At 42.0% G+C, this 23,452-nt stretch overlaps 2 protein-coding genes across 7 annotated transcripts in view; one reads left to right on the plus strand and one right to left on the minus strand.

The window, feature by feature from the left end:
- Positions 1 to 1,061: 1,061 nt before the first annotated feature.
- Positions 1,062 to 23,452, minus strand: part of CHURC1 (churchill domain containing 1) — a 29,163-nt gene continuing 6,772 nt past the window's right edge. Inside the window, exons 2-4 of one of the 5 annotated variants that reach the window (XM_033187732.1) lie at positions 20,712 to 20,847; positions 18,744 to 18,814; positions 1,062 to 2,688 (exon numbers count right to left, since the gene is read on the minus strand). In XM_033187732.1, the coding sequence (XP_033043623.1) occupies positions 2,617 to 2,688; positions 18,744 to 18,814; positions 20,712 to 20,847 (279 nt within the window). In that variant the 3' untranslated portion in view covers positions 1,062 to 2,616. Of the gene's footprint in view, positions 2,689 to 9,557; positions 12,077 to 18,743; positions 18,818 to 20,711; positions 20,848 to 23,452 lie in introns of those variants that run through there. The other 4 variants (XM_033187731.1, XM_033187730.1, XM_033187729.1 and 1 more) reach the window with 4 other exon arrangements.
- Positions 2,016 to 5,777, plus strand: GPX2 (glutathione peroxidase 2). Of its 2 annotated transcripts, none has more exons than XM_033187721.1 (2): positions 2,016 to 2,409; positions 5,094 to 5,777. In XM_033187721.1, the coding sequence occupies exons 1-2, from the start codon at positions 2,188 to 2,190 to the stop codon at positions 5,442 to 5,444; spliced, it is 573 nt and encodes a 190-aa protein (XP_033043612.1). In that variant the 5' UTR covers positions 2,016 to 2,187; the 3' UTR covers positions 5,445 to 5,777. The 2 variants fall into 2 exon arrangements, with proteins under 2 accessions (XP_033043612.1, XP_033043613.1); XM_033187722.1 differs by having other exon boundaries at positions 2,143 to 2,247.

A 23,452-nucleotide genomic window follows, 5' to 3' on the forward strand; every position in this document is an offset into this window, starting at 1 on the left:
TGTCCTGCAGAAAGCCATGAGAATCACATGCTGCTTAGTGTATGCTTAAAAGTTGTAAGCTTTTGGAAAGTGAGGCCAGTTTGAGGTAAATTTGGAGACAGATATTTTAGGAGAGCCTCACCAAGTATATTCCATTAGGAAAGGTGAGAACTGAGCCGAGATCGCACCACTGCACTCCAGCCTGGGCAACAGAGCGAGACTCCGTCTCAAAAAAAAGAGTCTAAAGGGTCCAAGGTCACACCAGGAGAAAAGGGATGGCATGTACCTAAGGAAGAGGGAACCCCCCCACTACAGCAGCTCGGGAACTCCTATGGCCTTCTTGAAGAAGGCTTGCAAAAGAGCAGAGAATAAGAGGTGTCTCTGGAGGCCCAGAGAGTACTAGGGGGAAGCTCTTGGTATGCACATAAATCTGGCAGGTTACAGTTTTGCCCACTATCAGTGCCAAGTCCTTGTGACTCAGTGGCCTGGTGGGGACTCTTATTGGTTGCTTCTAGGAACTCCACCCAGCTTCAGCAGGGGACACACTTCCCCCTACACTGACTGTCACTCCTTCTGCCCACTTAGGTAATGGAAACTTGTTTTTAGGGAGCAGCCAGCTGAGACACATGGTCCCTGTGTACTTGAACAGCCATGGAAAAGCTGCAAGGCAGCTCAGCGCTCCCTGGCGAGTAGCTCCTTCATCTCATCTCAACAAATCAGATTCTCAAGACCAGCTGCTCCCCAGACTTGCTTATTCTTTGTTCAAGGAGACAGTTCCCAATGGATGTGACCCTGTGAAAACACTCTAGTAAACATTTGCTTTGCACGATCCCGGCTCACTGCAAGCTCCGCCTCCCAGGTTCACACCATTCTCCTGCCTCAGCCTCCCAAGCAGCTGGGACTACAAGCGCTCGCCGCCACGCCTGGCTAATTTTTTTGCATTTTTAGTAGAGACAGGGTTTCACCATGTTAGCCAGGATGGTCTCGATCTCCTGACCTTGTGATCCGCCCGTCTCAGCCTCCCAAAGTGCTGGGATTACAGGCTTGAGCCACCGCGCCCGGCCTTAATCAAGGCATTTTTAAAAGAGTAACTTGTTGAGTTGGCGGGTGCGTGGAAGAATGAAGTGGCTTAGGGTCTTTTCAGTTTCTGTGGCTTCCAGGGGTCCTCTGAGATGGCCCTTAGCAGACGTCCTGCATGGCTCTTGTTGAAAGCATCAGGGGTGGCCTGCCTGCGTCTGGAACCACAGCAGTTTCAACTTCCTCCACACTTCCTTCTCTGGGAAGGTGACCAGCACAAACCCACTCTGAAAAGTCTTGGGGACCGAATCTCTGTCTGAGGGAGGTAGGTGCAGTTCACCCACCTGTTCTGTGACTCCTCTTCACCATTCTCGTAGCAACGGCTGAGCCTCATGACTTGGGGGCTGGGGGACGAGGTGCAGGTGGGGGATATAATATAGGAGACAGTACAGTGCAGGGGCAGAGGCCGGTGTGTTCTCCAGGACAAGTGGCACCACGCACCGAAAAACTTCTCAAGATAAACACAACTTTGTCTCTTTAGCCTAGCAAGAGCTGAGGCACTGAAAACTTTTTTCCCCTAGAAAATGACATGTTCTCCTCCTAAGGGTCCCTTTGATTTTGTTCTGGTGGAAAGCAACACAAAGAACGTGAACAGGAATATGTATATTTCAGTTGTCATCTGAGTCCTGTGGACAGGGGGCTCAGTTCTCTTCTTCATCTTTCAGATCTCCGCAGACCCTGCCCTCTCCCTGTACAATTCAGAGATTGACACTCAGCAGGCATTCAATAAATGTCTGTGTCAAGTGAGAACAGCTTGATGGGGCAAGTAGGAGTCAATCCTGCATCCCTCCCTCCCTTTTTTTCCTCTCCATTCGACCTTTAGGGCTCTGGTTTCCTGTAAGCAGTGAATTATTTACCTCTGTTCATAGATATCAAATTGGCCCTTCCCAGGGTGCAGCAGGGTGGGGTGGGGAGGCAGCTTTGTTCAGTCTGTTAATAAGAGGAGCAAACCTCCTTGTTCAAACAGCACTTACAGGTGGGGGCCTGTTTTTGCTAAGTCATCCTGGGGATGCTCAAAGCTCCATTGTTAGATCCTTCTATCCTCCTTCCTGGCTCCTCCTTCCTCCCCACACCTCGAACAGACTCATAAGGGGCTCAGGCCTCTCTGTGGGGCTCACTCTGCGCTTCACCATGGCTTTCATTGCCAAGTCCTTCTATGACCTCAGTGCCATCAGCCTGGATGGGGAGAAGGTAGATTTCAATACGTTCCGGGGCAGGGCCGTGCTGATTGAGAATGTGGCTTCGCTCTGAGGCACAACCACTCGGGACTTCACCCAGCTCAACGAGCTGCAATGCCGCTTTCCCAGGCGCCTGGTGGTCCTTGGCTTCCCTTGCAACCAATTTGGACATCAGGTGAGGGGTCCCTCCTTGTAGTGCACCAAAGGTGTTGGGTTGGTGTAGCTCAAGTGGGATAAGGGGAGAGGCTGAATGACCGTGTTGGAGTTCTGGAATAATGGGGTATGTTTTGTTAAGCTAGGTCTTTAGATGCATGTGACATACCAAGGGAAGGTATGTATTTTTTAAGATTAAACACTAAGGCTGTGTGATTTTTATAGTTTACTATCTTTCTACTATATTACTCCATGAGGGCTGGTGCCAGGTCTGTGTTTCTCTCCACTGTGTCCTCAGTGCCCAGGGCATAGAAAGCACTCATTAAGCATTTTTTGAATAAATGAGTGGAGAAAATAGAGGCCAGGAATCAAACAAGAATTGGACAGAGTCAAGAGATCTTAGCTGTAGCTGGACTTGGTTTTGCTATTTAATAGCTCTGTGCCCTTGGAAAGGGTGCTTCATTTTTTGGTTTAGTTTCCTCATCTGTAAACTGGGGATAATAACACTTAGCTCATAGGATTATGATGTTTAGGGGATAGGATATACAAAAGTAACTTGAAGAATATTAAGTACTTTGCAAATGCAAGCAAATTGATTATTTAGATTGAGGATGATTTTTGTTGGTTTAAACTAGCCAAGTGGAAAGAGAATAAGCGGGAAAGAGAAAGGTTTTCAACAGGCACGTGCCTCCTCTGGGCATCACATGAACCTCTCTATTTCAGATTAATGGGTCAAGTTGTTATAGATCTTCAGCCCACACACCTCGAGTTCTCTTTTAGGGATTCTTCTATTTCCACCTATGATTTTAATGTACAAGCAGGGAGAATGAACTCAAGTGAACCCTTTCATTATAATCCCCTTAGTTCAATTCACAGTGGCATGAAGGCGTGGGAGAGAGGAAAGCAGGAAGGCTGAAGCATCACTGGCTGTGACAAACCTGAGCCCAAACTGTTCACTGCTCTCACTGTTCTTCCCTAAGTTTTCTGTCTGGCCTTCTAGAGCAGGAGAGATAGGACTGGTAAACCTTCTTTCGAGATGTCCCTCCAGCCCCAGAAATACCTCCAGCCTCACACCATCACTTCAGCCTAGCAAGTTGCTGGAGGGAGTCTGTAACCTACCAGGAGCCAGCCACCCAATTGCATTAAGAAATAGAAGTCTGCCAGGGTGCAGAGGCTCACACTTACAATCCCAGTGCTTTGGGAGGCTAAGGTGGGCAGACTGCTTGAGCTCAGGAGTTCAAGATTAGCCTGAGCAACATGGTGAAACCTTGCCTCTACAAAAATTGCAAAAATTAGCCAGGCGTGGTGGCATGTGCCTGTAGCCTCAGCTACTTGGGAGGCTGAAGTGGAAGGATCGCTTGAGCCTGGGAAGTCGAGGCTGCAGTGAGCTATGATTGTGGCACCACACCCAGCCTAGGTGACAGAGTGAGGCCCTGTCTCAGGAAAAAAAAAAACAAAAACAGAGAAGTCTACTAGAGAGCAGCTCTGGGCTCATGATGTCATGATGGCCTGGAACTGACTGAACTAGTTTGTTCTCACAGGTCAGAAGCAGGAACTTTCTCCCAGAGGAAGATATCTGCCTCTTAAACTGGAAAGGCACAGGTGGAAAAGAAAGGTTCCCACGGGCCTTTTGGGTTGTCATGAGTGGGGATGCTGAGAGGGAATAGGACAGGGATGGCAGTCGGGAGGGAAAGGCAGGGACTAGGTTTTGGGCCAAAGCGTGCGTAGCTGAGAGCAGTGAGTGGACAGGAGGTGCAGCAGTCTTTGGGGAGCAGCCTACTCATGAAAACAATGATAATTACATACAACCTTTAGCCATCAAGCACTTATTTCCTCAACGCCCCCTCCCCCTGGCCTATTCCCGAACCCTAAATCCTGTATCCTATTTAGTTCACTCCTGTTGGTACTAAGTGGTTCCATTTAGAGTACACATTCATTGTTGCCTTGAACTTGCTCTGCTGTTATGGCACCTGAAAACTAGATGTCCTTGGATGGGGGTCTTCCTTCATCAAAGCTTCTTCCCATTTGTACTTCAGTTCTAGGACAAGGCAGGAAGAAAGCAAGAAGCTGTAAATCCCATTCCTCTGGGTCTCAATTTCACCCTCAGTTCAAGAAGCTGAGTAGGCAGAGGCGAAGGCTATACTCAACACACGTGTGATTGAAAGCAGGCGAGGCAAAACCAGGGCAGAGGGAAAGGGGGTGTGTGTGTAGGTATGGATATATGGGAAGGTATGTCGGTAGGTTAGTTGAAGAGGAGGTTCTAAGCAGTATAACCTAAGTCTCTTTTCTCTTTCTTCTGCTTCAAACACTTTAAGAACTGCTTAGGGTAGACTGGAAACAAAAGCAACAGTTCAGAAGTGCTAAATCTTGAAGAGCAGCCAAAGCATGGGCAACAGAGTGAGACCTCATCTCTACAAACAAAAACAAAACAAAACAAAAAATTAGCCGGGCATGGTGCCCTATGTCTGTAGTCTCAGCTACTAAAGAGGCTGAGGCAGGAGGGATGCTTGAGCCCAGAGATTCAAGGCTGCAGTAAGCGACACCTTGTCTCTCTCTCTCTCTCTCTCTCTCTCTCTCTCTCTCTCTCTCTCACAGTGAAAAAGAATGATCCTGGGAAGGGAGCGTAGGAAGGTGAAAGAGTTTCATGTTGTGGATCCTTCTTTTCCCCTGTCCCTTGTCCATGCTCTTTGTCTTTTTCTTCCCTAGGAGAACTGTCAGAATGAAGAGATCCTGAACAGTCTCAAGTATGTCCGTCCTGGGGGTGGATACCAGCCCACCTTCACCCTTGTCCAAAAATGTGAGGTGAATGGGCAGAATGAGCATCCTGTCTTCGCCTACCTGAAGGACAAGCTTCCCTACCCTCATGATGACCCATTTTCCCTCATGACCGATCCCAAGCTCATCATTTGGAGCCCTGTGCGCCGTTCAGATGTGGCCTGGAACTTTGAGAAGTTCCTCATAGGGCCGGAGGGAGAGCCCTTCCGACGCTACAGCCGCACCTTCCCAACCATCAACATTGAGCCTGACATCAAGCGCCTCCTTAAAGTTGCCATATAGACATGAGCTTCTCAGCACACAGATCTACTCCATCCAGTCCCGAGGAGCCTCAGGATGTAGCATGCCCCCAGGAGACACTGCTGGACCTCAGCATTCCCTTGGTATCAGTCCCCTTCACTGCAGAGCCTTGTCTTTCCCCTCTGCCTGTTTCCTTTTCCTCTCCCAACCCTCTGGTTGGTGATTCAACTTGGGCTCTAAGACTTGGGTAAGCTCTGGGCCTTCACAGAATGATGGCACCTTCCTAAACCTTCACGGGTGGTGTCTGAGAGGCGTGAAGGGCCTGAAGCCACCCTGCTAGAAGAAACCAATAAACGGCACGTGTGGAAATGGCCAGCCTCTGTGTGTCTTCTTTGACAGGGGGCGGAGGGAAGCTACAAACTGCAGGTGGGATAGAGGAGCTGCTAGCCCGCCAAGCTTTGGGAGGGGAGGATCTGATGTATCAAGGGATGCCCTAATTACTGACTGGAAAGCAAGCTCTGGCCAAGGTCTGCCGTGGCAGCTGGAGTTATGGGAAATGTGAATTATATTATTCCTTTACAGCTCTTCTTCAGAATTGGGGAAAAAGAGAAAGTGATAATAGGAGGTAGGGGAGGAAAAGACAATGAGCCCTTTGGTTGGGGATACTGGGAGGCTGTTAGGAGGATTACAGTCAGGAAGACATCAATAGCACTGTGGGTACTGGGCCAACTAGATCTGACCTGTGCCTTGGGAAATTCCTGGGAAGTCAGCTTAATGTTTACTGATAGCAAAGGCATAGAGGGTGTTGTTACTGAGAACACAAAGAGCACTTTATCTTCTTCCTGATCATCAAATCTCTCTGGTGTTTGATCCTTTGCTAGACTGATTCTCCCTCCCTTTTAAAGTTCATGGCCCGGGTGTGTTGGCTCACGCCTGTAATCCCAGCACTTTGGGAGGCCAAGGCAGGTGGATCACTTGAGGTCAGGAGTTCGAGACCAGCCTGGCCAACATGATGAAACCCTGTCTCTACTAAAAATACGAAAAAATGAGGCAGGTGTGGTGATGCACGCCTATAATACCAGCTACTGAGGTGGGAGACTTGTTTGAACCCGGGAGGTGGAGGCTGCAGTGAGCCAAGATGGCGGCACCACTACATTCCAGCCTGGGTGACAGAGTGAGACTTCATCTCTAAATAAATATATAAATAAATAAAGTTCACATTACACCCTCATTCTTCTCAAACTCACATATTCACAAATTCAGGCTCGAGACAAATAGAGGCAGGAATGATTGGACTCATTTCTTCCTCCATAAGAAGGAAGGGGTTGGGGATGGGAGAGAGCCTCCCTTCAGAGTCAGACTGTTTATAATCTGCCATTTGCAACATCATTGTTCCTCACCATCAGGACAGTTTTGCTCAGAGGCCTTGCAAGGATGGTGTCCCCAATTCCTCATCCAGTGCAGACATAATCAAAACATACCACCACCGCCAAGGTCAGGTTCTATCATGGTCTGGAAAAGATACCTGCTGAGAGGTCACCGCCTGTCACCTTGCCCCACAGACTTCATCCTGGAAACTTCTCATTTCACCATCCCTTCTTTGACCACTAGATGGAATATTTTCACTTCTATTCACTGAAGCCCTGAAGGGACAGTTTTCCAAACTGGACACACTGCTTGAGAATCCCAATGCTGAAGGGAAAATGTCTTTCCTTTAATTGTTCTGCTTACCCTAACCATTTTCTAAGCACTTGCATCATATGAGAGTGAACGTGGAATAGATGTTTAAGATCCCCACTGTCTGACCTTCAACTAAACCTGTCATCAACAGAGCTTTATTTCAAAAGGGTAACCTGAGTATTACAGTGGAAATCCCCTGGCACCCTTCTGCAGGGCCTTCTGCTAACTTAAGGCTATCCTTAACTTCACTCTTGAAACCTCAAGCCTTTCAGATTCCCGCTCTGAAAGCCAACAGCTGGGGTATGAATGATTATGGGGCAGGACCATGTACTGATTTTAGAGCAGTGACTGCAGACAACTTGCTTTCCTGACAAATAGAGAATTCTTGTTGAAAGGTAGTCATCATCTTGACAGTACCATAGCCTGTTGTTACATCCAGTAACAGAGCCAGCTATCTGGGGTGCTGGAAACATGCTACCAGCAGCTTAGAGCCTGATACACCAGTACAATGTGTTCGGTCTTTCCCTTGAGGCCCAAGTTCAAAGAATTATTTAGGGATTCCCAAAGGAATGGGAATTACAGTATAAGTGATTTTGCAGAAAGTCAAGAGAGGGCCACAAAGCTAGAATGAGGGCTCCTCACGTGGGAGGGGAAATGCTCTTTGCTTCAGACAGAACCTGATCTGTTTCGCTCACGAGGAAACAGGGAAGGCAAGACTGAAGGATCCTGTTTTACAAGGATGTTTAGCTTTACCAAATATTTAGTTGTGCTGTTGTTAAAATGAAGAGAAATTAGAAAGTGTTTCCTTTCCTTTATTCTTCATCTGGTTTGTCCCCCTTATCATCCTCAGAAGTATTAGCTTGTGGTCATAAACAGACAAGGCAAAGCTTTAAAATAGCACCCACTTTCCTAGATAAACAAAAATCTTTTCATCAAATTTCCCTAGGGGCACTCAGAAGGAGGGGGAAGTCTCGTTAACAACTTTCCCAGAAGTACTGAGATAATGTTATTCAATTCAGAGGAGGGACAGAGAGAATCACTAACCTGAGGGCTCTTACAGAAAAAAAAAAAAAAAAGACAAAAACAGAGCTTGGAACAAGTGATTTTAGGAGGCCAAGGCACAGACAGTGAAATTGATAATTATCTCCATGACTATGTTCCCACAGCTATCTCTCCTTGGTTTATGAGACACTGAGGCCCAGTGTGGTGGCTCAAGCTTGTAATCCCAACACTTTGGGAGGCTGAGGCAGGAAGACGGCCTGAGCCCAGGAATGAGACCGGCCTGGGCAACATACTGAGACCTAATCTCTACAAAAAATAAAAATAAAAAAAACTGGCTGAGCATGGTGATGTACACCTGTAGTGGTTTCAGCTACTCAGGAGGCTAAGGTGGGACAATTGCCTGGGCCTGGGAGTTCAAGACTGCAGTGAGCACCACTGCACTCTAGCTTGGGTGACAGAGTGAGACCCTGTCTCAAAAACACTGAGCCAAACTCTACAACTTTATTACAATCACCATCACAACCATCATCCAAACTACCATTCATTTAATATTTACTATGGGCACAGACTGTGCTAGGTACTTTATATACACTAGTTATTTAATCCTCATACAGATCCCATGAAAACTTTTTATTTCTATTAAAAGAAAAGGTAATTGGGCAAGATACTTGCCAAGGACACAGAGCTTAGGAAGTAGCAAAGCTGAAAGTTAAACTCAGGTCAGTCTGACTCCAAAGCCTCTACTCTTAACCACAACACAACAGTGCTTTCTTCTAGCTCAGATTTTTCTTCATCAAGACCACTGACAGCTGCCTGCGCACAGCATTAGATTTAAAAATCATTACATTTAAAAATTCTGTGGAGGCATGATGGTTTCTAGTTTTCCACTGAAGACACTGAGGTAACAGCATAAGTGATTTGCCCATTGTCCCATCATCAGCAGGTGACAAAGTTAATTCTAGACCCAGATCTTTTAGTTCCTTTTCTATCCAACTATACTGTATCTTACAACAGTCTTGTACTACAGTAAAAAAAAATACATTTTAAAATTGAGAGCCTCAAATAACTAGCCCTGCCCACAAAATGAAAGAATGAAACAGAAAGGACTTCTGATACACAGAAATAAAGGTCGGTGAGCATAAACCTCTTCATGGTAACTTACAAATAACAAGCCATATGCCCAAGCTATCTCATGTCAATTAGTTAGTACTGGGAGAACCTAAAACCACATGAAAGAGCTAGATCAAACAAAACAACAAATACTGACTGAGCTTTTAATTTCAAGAGCCTAAGTAGCCAGACCTGTACATCACAGGATGATTAGAGAAAAAGGAGGTGCCAGGATAAGCCCACGTTTCCAATTATACCCACAGGGGATTTCTCTTCCTTCTTATATCTCAGGAAGGGAAGTAAAGAGAGAGCCATGTTTTGCCTAATTCCTAATTTGAACAGAAAAATAAGGATTCTGTGAAACTGGGTTCAAGTGGCCTTTATTAGATCCACAGAATAATCTAAAATGATAAAATATCACAAAACACAGCACAATGTTGGTTTACCAATAATGAAATAGAGAGAGAGGATCTTACATTTTAAATTTTTGTAACATATAGTCCAAAACAAATAGATAATTATACATTCCGCAATAGATGAGGACATTGGCAGGGCATATAAAATTAGACTCTTGAGCTTCAAATGACTAAGTTGGAAGCAATAGCAAACTCAAGGAAGAGACAATTCAGAGGCTATAATGGGCTTAATGCTGCTATTTAAAGTAATGAAGCATTTTCTCTGCTTTCTGGATTCATTTCACCAAATGATTTCCTCAGCAGGTCAGATATAGATTTGCAGCAAAATGAAGCACATTTTCCAGGAATAAAACAACTGATCCCTACAACAGCTGACTTAACTTTTCTGAATAATAAATCTTCATCTGACATGCCCAGATGCCTCAGAGTGCTGTCACTGATATTCTTAACCTCTTCCTAACCTTGCCGGATCCTTATACTTCATATTTACCAAACATTATTACTGAGAGGGGGTAACTGCACTAGCTGTGTGATCTTAAACAAGTTATTTAACTTCTTTGTGTCCGAGGTTTTTTTGGCTCTAAAAGTGCTACACTGAAATAAAGAACAGTGAATATAAACCCCCTCATAACTTACAAAAAACAAGCCATATCTGGTTATGGCTAAACTATCAATAGCACCTACCTTATGAATTTGTTAATGAGGATTAAATAAGTGCTTAAAAAGGTCTTAGCACATAAGAAGTACTTAATAAACCTCAGCTATTATTACTGCTATTCAACAAAGCTTTTCCCTGGTATCTACAATGAACACTATGCTCATTTCTTTTTTGTTATAAGGCCTTAGTTCAGAATTTCCAAATCTCCTAGATATGAAGAAACACTTTTGTTTCCAATGCCTGAACCTTTAAATTTAGGTGTCAGAATGAGCACTAACTGAAGCCACCTCATTGTATCTAGTACTTTATATATGCTTTCTAAAGTATTTTACATTCACTAGTTCACTTAAATCTCCTAACAATACTGTGATGAACGTATAATATCAATTTTTATTAGTCCAATTTGATAGAAACAGGACAATAAAGTCCAGAGTAATGCTTCGCTTAATGACTATACTGCTTCTAAATGGCAGAGAGGCCTAAATGCCAGAGCTTACCATCTCCTAGCCAGTGCTCATGCAACTATGCAAAGTAAGATATTCTAAGATCCCTTTAGAGCAAATGAAACCATTTTCTCATTTATATTAACTGAAGTCCACACTGTATTCAGATTTCCCTAGTTTCTACCAAATGATCTCCCCCTGTCCCCCGTACATAATCCCATGTAGGATACCACACTACATCTAGCAGTCACGTCTTCTCAGGCTCCTCTTGGCTGTGACCATGTCTCAGACTTTCCTTGTTTTTGATGGCCTTGATAGTTTTGAGGAGTACTGGTTAGGTATTTTGTAGAATGCTCCTCAACTGGAATTTGTGTGATGTTTTTCTCCTGATCAGACTTGGGTTCTGAGTTTTGGGGAGGAGGACCACAGAGGTAAAGTGCCATTCTTATCACATTCTGTATGATGTGATGCTATCAAGGATACATGCTATTGAAAGGGCTTATCATGGATGACGTTAACCTCAATCACCTGGCTGAGCTAGTGTCTGTCAGATTTCTCCACTGTAAAGTTACTCTTTTCCCCCCTTTCCATATTATACTCTGCACGGAAGTCACTATGTGGAGCCCACTAAGTGGGGAGTATCTACATAAATTATTTGAAATTCTTCTGCACAAGAGATTTGTTCCCATTCAGTCATTTATATTAGTTTGGGCTTGTAAATATTTATTATATAGTTTGGGTTATAACCCAATACTACTTTATTTATTTTGTTACTCAAATTGCTCCAGCTCTGGCCTTTCGGAGATCCTTCAGTTCAATCATACTGACATACTCCCAATCACTGTGATTTTTTTTTTTTTTAATTTCAGTACTTCACTTTTCTGTGGCACAAGATACTCTAGGCTCATCTTGTATAGTTCACACCCCAGTTCTAGAATCAGTTGATTTTCCAAGGAACCCTGGTTCCTTTTATTGGAAACCAAAATCTGGGCACCAGGTATGCTCCCATTCTAGTTGTTTTCTGACCACATAACTGCTAACAAAGATGCTTCACTCTGGCTACACCGATGTGAACTTTGAACTTTAGCAGAAGAGCTCAGCTCTAGAGAACAATGATCTCCTACGTTACTTTTTTTCCTCAAAGAATAAGTGAGTCTAAGCAGAAAAAAAATATGCAAAGAATTTTCAGTGTGAATGAAATAAGACAAACCATCAGGCTTGCTGTATTGTAAACCAACCCAACATAGTTATAACAGATCTGTAGAAGGATCCTTAGAATAAGAGGGTCATTTGTCGGGGGTCATCAGGGAGAATACTGATAGTATCTTCAGCTTTGCCACATAACAGACACAGCATGGTATACTCCTAGAACAAGATAAAGTGCATAATTATCTCGAGGAACAGGGAAAAGATGCTTTATAACTTACTCTAGTTAAAAAGTTCTCTACAAATTATCAGGAATATTCTTTCTGTACATTGTATCAATTTCTTCAACATGTATCAGCAATGTCTTAGGCTTATTCTGTATATTCCACAGCCTGTTGTTTATATAAATTGATACATAAATGTCATCTTGGAAATACATGGCTATTTCTCAGAAAGCACATATATTTAGCTTAGTGCTACTATTTAAAGTAATGAAGCAGTTTGAGTGTAGGTCCCTCTGGAAAAATTCCTATTCTTATAGCTGTTCCTTTCTAGGATATTTAACACTAAGGATATTTAACAACAGAAATAATTTTTTGAAAGGAGAAAATTCACAAACCGAAAAAGCTATTTTTATCTACTCCAGGAAAATAAACAATTATGTTAAATTCACTAGTATGTCCTGTCTCATTTTCAGATAGCTAGTTGTCTGTGAATTTGATCCATTTAAGAAATTTGTTTCCTAGGTTTAACAAATGTCCAGACTGGTAACACAGGAGAGTTTGTTTTAGGCAAAAACCCTTAGGGCAAAGTTCTTTTTTTTCTTTTTTCTTTTTTTAGACAGGGTCTCACTGTGTTGCCCAGACTGGAGTGCAGTGGCGCAATGATGGTTCACTGCAGCCTTGACCTCCTGGGCTCAAGTGATCATCCAACCTCAGTCCCCCAAGTAACTGAGATTACATGCACTTGGCAACACACCTGGCTAATTTTTAAATTTTTTTGTAAAGATGGGGTCTGTGTTGCCCAGGGTGGCCTCAAACTCCTAGGCTCAAGTGATCCTCCCACCTTGGCCTCCCAAAGTGCCAAGATTACAGGTGTGAGCCACTGCACCCAGCCCAAAGCCCTTTTTTTTTTTTTTTTTTTTTTTGAGACGGAGTCTCACTCTGTTGCCCAGGCTGGAGTACAATGGCGCGATCTCCACTCACTGCAAGCTCCGCCTCCCGGGTTCATGCCATTCTCCTGCCTCAGCCTCCCGTGTAGCTGGGACTACAGGTATCCGCCACCGCACCCGGCTAATTTTTGTATTTTTAGTAGAGACGGGGTTTCACCGTGTTAGCCGGGATGGTCTCGATCTCCTGACCTCGTGATCTGTTCGTCTCGGCCTCCCAAAGTGCTGGGATTACACGCGTGAGCCACCACGCCCGGCCTTCAAAGTCCTATTCTTATAGCTTTCCCTTTCTAGAATATTTAACAGTCATAAACTACAGAGACATATTTCTTTGAAACCTTTTCTTTAAAAGACTTTTATCTCTGTATGAAAACAAACATCTATGTTAAGTCTTCTAGAATTTCCACACCTGATGCTGAGTTTGCTAGCTGTCTGGAAATTGATCGGTCAAGGCAGTTTGTGTTTCTTGGGTTTAGACAGTCACTAGAGAGGGTCACAGAGGTAAACAATGACTGTGGTACAAAGAAATTGAAGCTGGCAACTGCCTTTTCCATCTTCTACTGGTGAGTTCAGAAGGGGAGCTTAGTTGTGGAAGTGGAAAGATTGCTTTATGAACTAAAAATAAAATAAAAATTCATCCTCTTCAAGGTCTTTTACAGCTGTCAAATACTTCCACTGCTTTAACCCACCAGGCATTGCTATTTGGATGGTAACCTTTTACAGGAAAAGAAGAAGGAAAAAAGCAATAGAGTCAAAAAGAGAAAATGTGTGAGGCTAAACAAATACTTGAGTTTTCAACCAATCTAGCCACTGACAAATTTATACTGAGTGCCTACATGCTCTGCAATGTGCTGACAGACATGAAAGAACAAAGTCTGACTTTATAAAATCTGCAGTTTAACTGGGGAAGGGGAAAAAAACCTAACATATAATCTGGCAAGATTATTAAATCAGTGAGATTGATTACACCTATAATCTTTATAGGCAGTCTGGAACTCAAATTTCATTGCAAGTCAATTATTTGGAATTCAAAAGCAATTTCCCACAGAATTAATGTCATACATGGCGGTTAGGTTCCCAGGAAAATCCACAAGTCTTTTAAATTTATATTGTTCAAATACCATAGAATCTAACCATATATAGAAGTGCTTCTGTGGGAAAATACGTCTAGAATTCTAACTTGGGATGCCAGGAACAGATCTCCTTGGCTGCCAGGAATATGATGAGATTAGGACACCTTTTATCAAAATCATTCAAGTAGAGAAAATAATTCCCCCAGTCATTCACAGGGACTCTCAAAGGCTCCAACTGGGCAGGGCCTAGGGGAAGAGACTTGGAGGGAAGAGCAGAGTGGGTGGAATTACCTCTGAGTAAGACTAGATCTTTTTTTTTTTTTTTTATTCTGAGGGCCCCTTTACTCTTTTCCTCTATTAGTCCCTGTTAATTCTAACTCCAAGTCTTCTCCTTCCCTGGCCCACAGAGGAACAGAAAGCAGTCTCATAGTTTCTGTCTTGTTTCTTGAAGTAAACACACAGAACATTTTGGTCGGGGGGCAGCAGAGGCCTTTTGCCGGGGGAATTTTTTTAAAAAATAAAGGATACCTATAATAATTTATGATATATTTTCCATGTAAACTCTGTCTCTCTGTCGCCACTTTTCCCCTAGTCTTGCCACCAGAAAATTCTACTTTGTTCAATAATGGCATTACGGTTGTTTTAAAAACAGAATACTTATCTTTCAGAGAGGCTAATGAATATTTAAAGAGGTAGTGATATGTTTGGAATTTGCTTTGAAATAATCCTGTGGGGGGATGTGAGAAAGGTGAAGTACAAATAAAGCAACTTGAAGATGGGTAGTGTACATTAGTACACTGTTCTGCCCACTTTGGAGTATGTTTAAATCTCCTATAAGATGTTTAATATAATACAACAATGGTGGCTGGGAATCCCACCTTGAACTTGAACTACTGCCAGGATAGGATGAGGGGCTGGGGTAGGGTGGGGACAAGGATAGTAAGTAATGGCAGCTGAGAATAGAGGGTTCTTGTGGCCATTAGGCTGAGGTAGAAGTTCCCAAGTGGCTATTCACTAGAGTCAGGGCCTGACATAGGTACAAGAAAAGTTCAGAAAAGGGAGAAGATGCACGGGCTTGAAGAGCAAAAGGAGATGGAATTTGAGTTCAGCTAGAAAGAGGTAAGATTTAGTTGACTTGAAGGTAGAGAGGGACAATTCAAATCAAGGAAAAGGCATGAATATGGACAGTAATAAGGAAAACAGCATGTGCATCGCTTACGGAGTAAAAGGGAAAGGAAGAAACATCTGGTTTGTCAGCAGGGGAGTGAAGGATGACATGTTTAAGAAGATTAACTTGATGGCAGTATGCAGAACTGCAGTATGGGAAATGCTGCAGTAATTCAGGCTTCAATGGGTATGGTCCTTGACATGAGGTGTGATGTTAGAGTCAGAGAAAAAGCAAGAAAAACAAAGAAAACAAAGAGGGGATGAGCAGTGTAGGCATGAAGGCTAGAGAAGGAAATGTGAAAGGTATCTAACAGGTCTCCACTAAGACTGAGTACATGTGTGTTCACTACATGAGAGAGCATAAAGAAGGTTCCAGACCACAGACCAAAAGCTCAGGAGTGTCACTTAGAGAAAACAGGAAAGAAAAATGAGAGAAAATCCAAAGGAGCAGTTAAAATGATTTAAAAAGGAAAGAAGTAAAGCACTATGAACCTCAAGGGCAGAAATGCTACAAAAAGACAACAATGGTTAATAAAACTACATGCAGAAGCCATGTAAGAGAGAAAAGAACTAAGGCAAAGTCACAGGATGCGGTTAGATTATAGCAAACCTATGAGAGAACAGTTTTAGTACAGTGAAAATGAAAACCAGTTTGTAGGTAGTTAAGAGGAGCATATGGAAATAAGGAAAACAGGGTAAAGACCTATTCAAGTGGCCGGGCAGTGGCTCCCACCTGTAATCCCAGCACTTTGGGAGGCTGAGGCAGGAGGACTGCTTGACCCCAGGGGTTCAAGACCAGCTTGGGCAACAAAGTGATACCTCATCTCTACAGAAAAAAAATTTAAAAAATAGCCACTCATGGTGGCTAGTGCCTGTAGTCTCAGCTACTTGAGGAGTTGAGGCAGAAGGATCGTTTGAGCCCGGGAGGTCAAGGCTGCAGTGAGCTGTGATCATGCCACTGCACTTCATCTTGGGCAGCAGAGCGAGACCTTGTTGCAGCAAACAAACACCCTATTCAAATAAAGAAGCAAGAGGAAGAAGAAATGATTACAGGATGAATCAAAGTACACTAGAGAGAGAGGCGATAACATGAGATTCCTGAGGAAATGCAGTGGGGTAGCATTAGAGAGGAGTAAATAAAAATCTTCCTCTCTAACAGGAGAGAAGGAAGAGTCTAAAGTTGGGACAATGCTAAGTATGGTGTATATACGAAAGAGTAGCGGGAAATAAAAGAAGGGAAGCTGGGCCAGTCCAGCGAGAACCTTGAAATGAGCAGCTCTGATATTGTACTGTAGCTAAAAGCGCACTATGGGAAGGCCAATGAGGTCACCCAAAAGTATCATTTATTTTTACTTTTTAGTAGACAGGGTCTCACTATGTTGCCCAGACTGTACTCAAACACTTGGCCTCAAGAGATTCTCCTGCCTCAGCCTCTTGAGTATCTCAAACTATAGGCACACACCACCGTGCCCAGCATTGAAAACATCATTTTAAGAAAATTAATCTGATGGTAGAGTATGGAATATGAGTTGGGGGGTGGGTGGGGAAGTAGATGTTGGGGAGGAGTAGACTGGGAGAAGAGAGTCTAGTTTTAGAATCATTTTCACCACCATTTCATAGTTTCTCACATTGTGATAAGCCACCTTCCTTTACCTTCTTCTTGTCCCAGAGTAATTTCTAGGGCAGCTTTGAAAATGGCTGCATTCAGTCATAAAGGAAAAATCAGCTAGACTTTGGTCTAGCTAATTTACAATGGCTTGGTTAGGACATAAACAGGTAACCTCAATATTCATTCAGGAGCTGTACATAACTCATGTGAGTTTCAGTAGCTTCTTGAAAATAGCTATAAGCACTCTTTTCCTCCCATAAAAGAACAGAACTGTTTCTTTAAGCCCGGGAGGTGCTCATCCCCCATGTGGCCACTACTCATTCACTAAGATGTCAATTTTGCCCTAAGTTACACATATCATATAAATATTTCCTGAGGCATAATTTTTGGATGCTGAAGAAATATAGTCAAGATGTTATTTTAGATTAACCACAACACATCAGACCAGACTCTGACAGGTGACTAAGCACTTTCTTCCATGCTAAAATAAGGAATAAGAGAGGTTTTACTATCTTATGATTCTTCTATGGAAGATTATTATTATTTTCCTAATTAAGTACTATCCAAATGTGAAGGGAATTGAAAAAATTCTCTTGGCTGTTAAAAGCCCTAGCCTGATATTTATATCCTATGGACAAATATGTAGTTCACATAAAATAAGTAATTCAACTTGAAGGCTTGAAAACAGGCAGTGAGGGACAGAGGCAGGTTTCAGTTTGTCCCTGGCTCTCCCCTACTGCTCAGCTTTTCTTTCTGATCATCAGACCTGTGAATCTTCAGCAATTTCAGGCCTATACCAACCTTCCAGAGAATTCTTCACATGCTCTCACAATTGTGTAAGGATTAATCCTTATGATAAATCTCTTTTTTTTTTTTTTTTTTTTTTTGAGACGGAGTCCCGCTCTGTCGCCCAGGCTGGAGTGCAATGGCATGATCTCGGCTCACTGCAAGCTCCGCCTCCCGGGTTCACGCCATTCTCCTGCCTCAGCCTCCTGAGTAGCTGGGACTACAGGCGCCCGCCACCGCGCCCGGCTAATTTTTTGTATTTTTAGTAGAGACGGGGTTTCACCATGGTCTCGATCTCCTGACCTTGTGATCCGCCCATCTCGGCCTCCAAAGTGCTGGGATTACAGGCGTGAGCCACCGCGCCCGGCCTGATAAATCTCTTAATCTCCAGCTTCACAGTGGTTCAGTATTTCTCCTCCAATTTTGATACACACAGCTTGTAATTTTACTTAATAATATCATAATGTCTTACCACAGATGAGACTGCAGAGTTGTTCAACTCTACATGCCAACTTGGGAAAACAAAGATAACCTCCTTATCACAATTTCCATGCTGGGCAAGTATGGTGGTAGTGGACAGGCCACCACTTAAAAGCCCACAACTGTGCAATCACATAACTGGGCAGAAAAAAAGAAGCACAATGGTAAACCTCAGAAGAAGCCAGAATGTGCTACTATTCGTTATAAACAAAAATGACAGGGCTGAGATATCATTTGTAAACTACACATTTTGATTTGTGACTCTCGTGAAGTCAGGTTTGCACAAATCCACCCACATCTAAAGTCTTTCTCTCAACTTGCACAGATATAAGAAAGGCATGGGGCTGGGCACAGTGGCTCATGCCTGTAATTCCAATACTTTGGAGGCCGAGGTGGGAGGACTGCTTGAGCCCAGAAGTTCAAGACCAGCCTGGGCAACATAGCAAGACACCATCTCAAAAACAAAAACAAAAACAAAAACCATAGTCTCCTTTAATATATGCTAACACTTTGCACTTCACTTATGAAAACTGTGTTTAGATTCTCAAGGGCACTTTTGTTATTGCCGTAACCTCCCCACAACATACCCACATTTATATTTACCTGAAATTCATCCATGATACTGAATGTATACTCATGTCTGGCTATTACATGATGACAATTCTTACACAAGTCTGCTAAAACAAAGAGAGACTTATGTAATTAAGTCTTAGAGAGTTTCTTAAAATTTCTATTAACATTTCTATTCTCAGCATATTATTTAAAGAGAATCTTAAGTCTGTCATATTTAACACAAGAGGAAATCCATTATAACATCTACCTTGATTTTTAAAAAATTCAGAATATGCCACATAGCAACACTACATAATTAAGAGTCTGAGCTCAGAGACTTAATATGCTTTTATTAATTGCCACCAAAAGTTCTTTAAGAGAATCAGTTAAAAGATATTTAAGTGTATTTTTAAACTAGCTAGATCAATTTTTTTTTTTTTTTTGAGGCTGAGTCTTACTGTGCTGCCCAGGCTGGAGTGCAGTGACATGATCATGCCTCACTGCAGTTTCAATCTCCCAATCTCAAGTTATCCTCCCAAATCAGCCTCCCGAGTAGCTGGGAGAATAACTTGAGCCCGGGAGGGGCTCAAGACATGCGCCAACACACTCAGCTAAATTTTTTTGAATTTTTGTAGATGTGAGTTCTCACTATGTTGACCAGGCTGGTCTTGAACCCCTGGGCTCAAGCGATCCTCCCTCCTGAGCCTCCCAAAGTGCCAGGATTATAGGCGTGAGCCACCACACCCATCCTAGCTGCACCTATTTAACTATGTAAAAGCTTTCATTATCATGAATAATATAAACTGTGCTACTATATCCAATCATAAATGAAAACCAAAGCTGGGCATTAAAGTGAATTTAATGGTAACAAAATAATCTAGTAAAAACTATAATTTATTGAGTGCTTACTATTTTAAATATTTAATCTTCTAAAAAACTCAATGAGGTAGATACTATCATTACCACCTTTTTAGAGATAAGCAAACAAAGGCATACTTCAGTTAAATAACTAGGAAGAGGACTGAGCCAGGATGTAGTGGAACTAGAATTCAAACCCAAACAGCCTAGCTCCAGGGCCCTTGCTCTTAAACCACTATGCCCTATTGCCTGGAATGAAATACAGCTTAAAGAAAACATACACTAAAAAGAAAGAAAAAGATTCTTCTAGCTTAGAACATTTATTATTATCTGACTCCATTCTAAAGGCTTAGTGTCTTTCAAACTCCTCTGTCAAAATACCATTACCTGTGCATTTATTCATCATGTGTTCAGAAGGTACCCAAGAACCAGGAGACAAGCAAAAAGGGAATGTGAACAGTTAAACACTTGTCACAATATCTGGGCACTGACGTATACATATACTTAACTTACAGAAATCCTTAGTGCTAACCTCAGAATTAATTTTTTTTTATACATAGTTTATTTGGCTTCCCAATATTGAGGACGAGGAGAAGGATATGAAGGCAGCTTATTATTTAGCTGCAAAAGTAAGGAACAACAGACTGACAGTGAGACTGGAGAAAAAAAAAGCTAGACATTCTGAGCAGAAACAAGACTAAAAAAAACACTGCATTCTGGAAGTCATTTAGTATAGGGACAAGCAGCCCTAAATACTTTAATAGCTCTTGGAGGATATCATGGTATTATACTGTAGCAGAAAGTGAAAACTCACAGAGATGACCCTAAGGTCACAATAATAACAATAATAAAAAATATATCTTGTTAAGGCAGCATAAAGCTTTTGAAAGTATGTCCCTGAAAAATAATTTGATAAACAAAAAAATTCAGTGTCTGAATTATAAGCTTTAGTTATCTGCAAAAGTCATTTACATAAACTCTTTGATGATCCTAGATAAATGAGGTGTTAACGACATTTTCCTCTTAAAAACCTAACTAGTAACTATGTGTGCAATACAATAATGAAATAGGCCTCAGAATATTTTGTGTAACATATCAGCTTCCAAAAGTTGACACCTGCTAACACACTCAGGTTAAAAAAAAAAAGAAAAGTCTACTTACGATCATAGGTAACTATTTCTTCTCCATCTTCTTCTTTCAAGGATTTGTTTGTGATCAGCATAAAATCCCGCTTACTGCACACTGCACAGCCTGTAAAGTTCAGCAAAAAAGATCCATTCTCCAGGCAGGTGTTACCCTAAAATATCAGAAACAGGAATTTAATTTCTTTACATCTCAAAATCTTTAGTGAGATGATTAATAGACTTAAAATCTCTAAAGGCAAAACAAAACGAAAAAATGGACAGCATTTACTTCTAGGTCATATTTTCCTAAAGAAGGAAAACTCATGTTAAAAAAAAAAAAGCAACTAAAGCACAGTGTTAGATCCTTAAGTCTCTGAGGACTGCCATATGTTGAAAAGGGAGGACAAACTGCAAATAGATATCTGGAAACAACTTAAGGAAACCTTAATATAAAATATGAAAATAGAAAACTAGAAAAATTTAATAGCCAACAATATTAAACGAGGCATACCAAAACTAGAATTAAATTCAATCAAAACAGAAACTGAGTCAATGATAAAGATGATCTTACATACTATGATGTTTAGTTGTTTGTTCAAATAGTTTTGATCCTTGATCATAATACAAAATTAACAAACAAAAGTAAACTCTCAGCTCTATAGATGTCAGTCCTTAAGGATACACGTGACTGAGGAACAGAAGCTTAAGTTCTTCATTTCATAAGACTGACACATTTGCATTTAAGAGAGAACGGGTTTTACATCTTTACTAAGAAACTATACAAATTTTCAAAAAAAGTTTTTAAAAAAGAAATTCTTTTTTTTTTTTTTTTTTGAGACGGAGTCTCGCTCTGTCACCCAGGCTGGAGTGCTGTGGCCGGATCTCAGCTCACTGCAAGCTCCACCTCCCGGGTTCACGCCATTCTCCTGCCTCAGCCTCCCGGGTAGCTGGGACTACAGGCTCCCACCACCTCGCCCGGCTAGTTTTTTGTAGTTTTTAGTAGAGACGGGGTTTCACCGTGTTCGCCAGGATGGTCTCGATCTCCTGACCTCGTGATCCGTTCGTCTCGGCCTCCCAAAGTGCTGGGATTACAGGCTTGAGCCACCGCGCCCGGCAAAAAAGAAATTCTAAATAACTTATGCTCCTGGCTCAAGGGAAGCCTTTTTGTTTTGGTAATTTAGATGGGGTCTTGCTATGTTGCCCAGGCTGGTCTCAAACTCCTGGGCTCAAACCATCTTCCCACCTCCGCCTCCCAAGTATTGGGATTACAGTTGGGAGCCACCATCCCCAACCCAAAGCAAGTCTTTGCTAAAGGCTTACTAATATTTGTTAAGAATTAAAAGTTACTTTATAAAGAATCTAGTCCAATCCCATTTCTCAGCAACAAACGTAAGAGTATTTTTAAGTAATGTGACAAAAAATCACTCAAATCAACGTTTCTCCAGTGCATCTCTTATGTCTGGTGTTGTGCAAAGCACAATGGAGGATTCAAAGATGAGGCAAATATGTTCCTACCTTCAAGGAGTTTTAAGAAGCATCAGCGAAATTAAGATTCACCATAAATAATGCCACTAGGAAGTCTTTCTGGATTCCAAGCACCAGAATTAATCTCTCCCTTCTATGTAATGAGGAATGTCTCCCTTCCATGTACTGAGGAAGAGACAAACTCTGGTGGGAGAATTAATCTCTCCCTTCTATACGTTGAGGAATGTCTCCCTTCTATGTATGAGTTAGAGATTAACTCTGGTGGGAAAAATCAAGAGATTACTACACAGTTTAGAGTTATTAAATCATAGGTGCACTGCCTTAACTACCAAAAGGGAAAAGGGCCTTAGGATTAAAGTATACATTTCCAGTTATTAAGAGCGAATGCTTTTTTTTTTTTAAATAAAATCTACAGAAGTACAATTTACATACAATAAAATTCACACACTTTAAGGGTACACATAGGTTAATGACTTTTAACCAATGTATATACCCATGTAACCACTACCCTAGTGAAGGTATAGAACATTTCTATCCACCCAAAAAGTTCCTTCGTGCTTTTCAGTCTATCTATAACCTCCATCCCACCTCAGACACCCACTGATCTGATTTCTATTTCCACAGTCTTGCACGTTCTAGAATTTTATATAAACAGAATCAGTATACTCCTGCATCCAATTTCCCTTGCTCAATATATGTTCATCACCCCTGTTGTTCTAGGTACTGGTATTTTGTTGCTTTTCATTGCCAAATAGTATTCCCTGTAGGATTCAGCTCTTGGTAGACATTTGGGTTGTTTCCATTCGGGGCTATTATGAATAAAGCAGCTATGGAGATTCATGTGCAAGTCTTGGATGGATATATGTCTTCCCTTCCCTCAGGTAAATATGTAGAAGTGCAATTGCTAATATGGTAAAAATATGGTGTATTTAACTTTACAAGAAACTGCCAAATGGTTTTCCAGTTTACATTCTTGGCAGCAATGTGTGAGTTCCAGTTGCTCTATATCTACATCAATACTAGGTATTGCTTTTTATTTTAGCCTTTCCAGTGATGTAAAGTGGTATCTCACTGTAGTTTCAACTTTTGTTTCCTTGATGGCTAATGATGTTGAGCATCTTTTCATGGTGCTTATTCATGTATCTTCTTTTATGGAGTGTCTATTCAAGTCTTTTGCCCATTTTCAAAAAGTTAGGTTGTTTATTTTGAGTTATAAGAGTCCTTTATATATCTTAAGACACAAGTTTTCTTCCCAAATATATTTTCTCCGTCACTGATTTGCCTTTTTTAATG

Source organism: Trachypithecus francoisi, unplaced genomic scaffold (assembly GCF_009764315.1).
Source record: "Trachypithecus francoisi isolate TF-2019V2 unplaced genomic scaffold, Tfra_2.0 Lachesis_group3, whole genome shotgun sequence".
Classification (NCBI taxonomy): Eukaryota; Metazoa; Chordata; class Mammalia; order Primates; family Cercopithecidae; genus Trachypithecus; species Trachypithecus francoisi.

What these genes read in the sequence shown, in the direction of transcription:
- GPX2 (XM_033187722.1), top strand. Translation starts at nt 2,188, where the DNA reads ATGGCTTTCATTGCCAAGTCCTTCTATGACCTCAGTGCCATCAGCCTG. An exon ending in TCAGCCTGGATGGGGAGAAG is followed by an intron (nt 2,248 to 5,093) that starts GTAGATTTCAAT and finishes TTTCTTCCCTAG; the next exon opens with GAGAACTGTCAGAATGAAGA.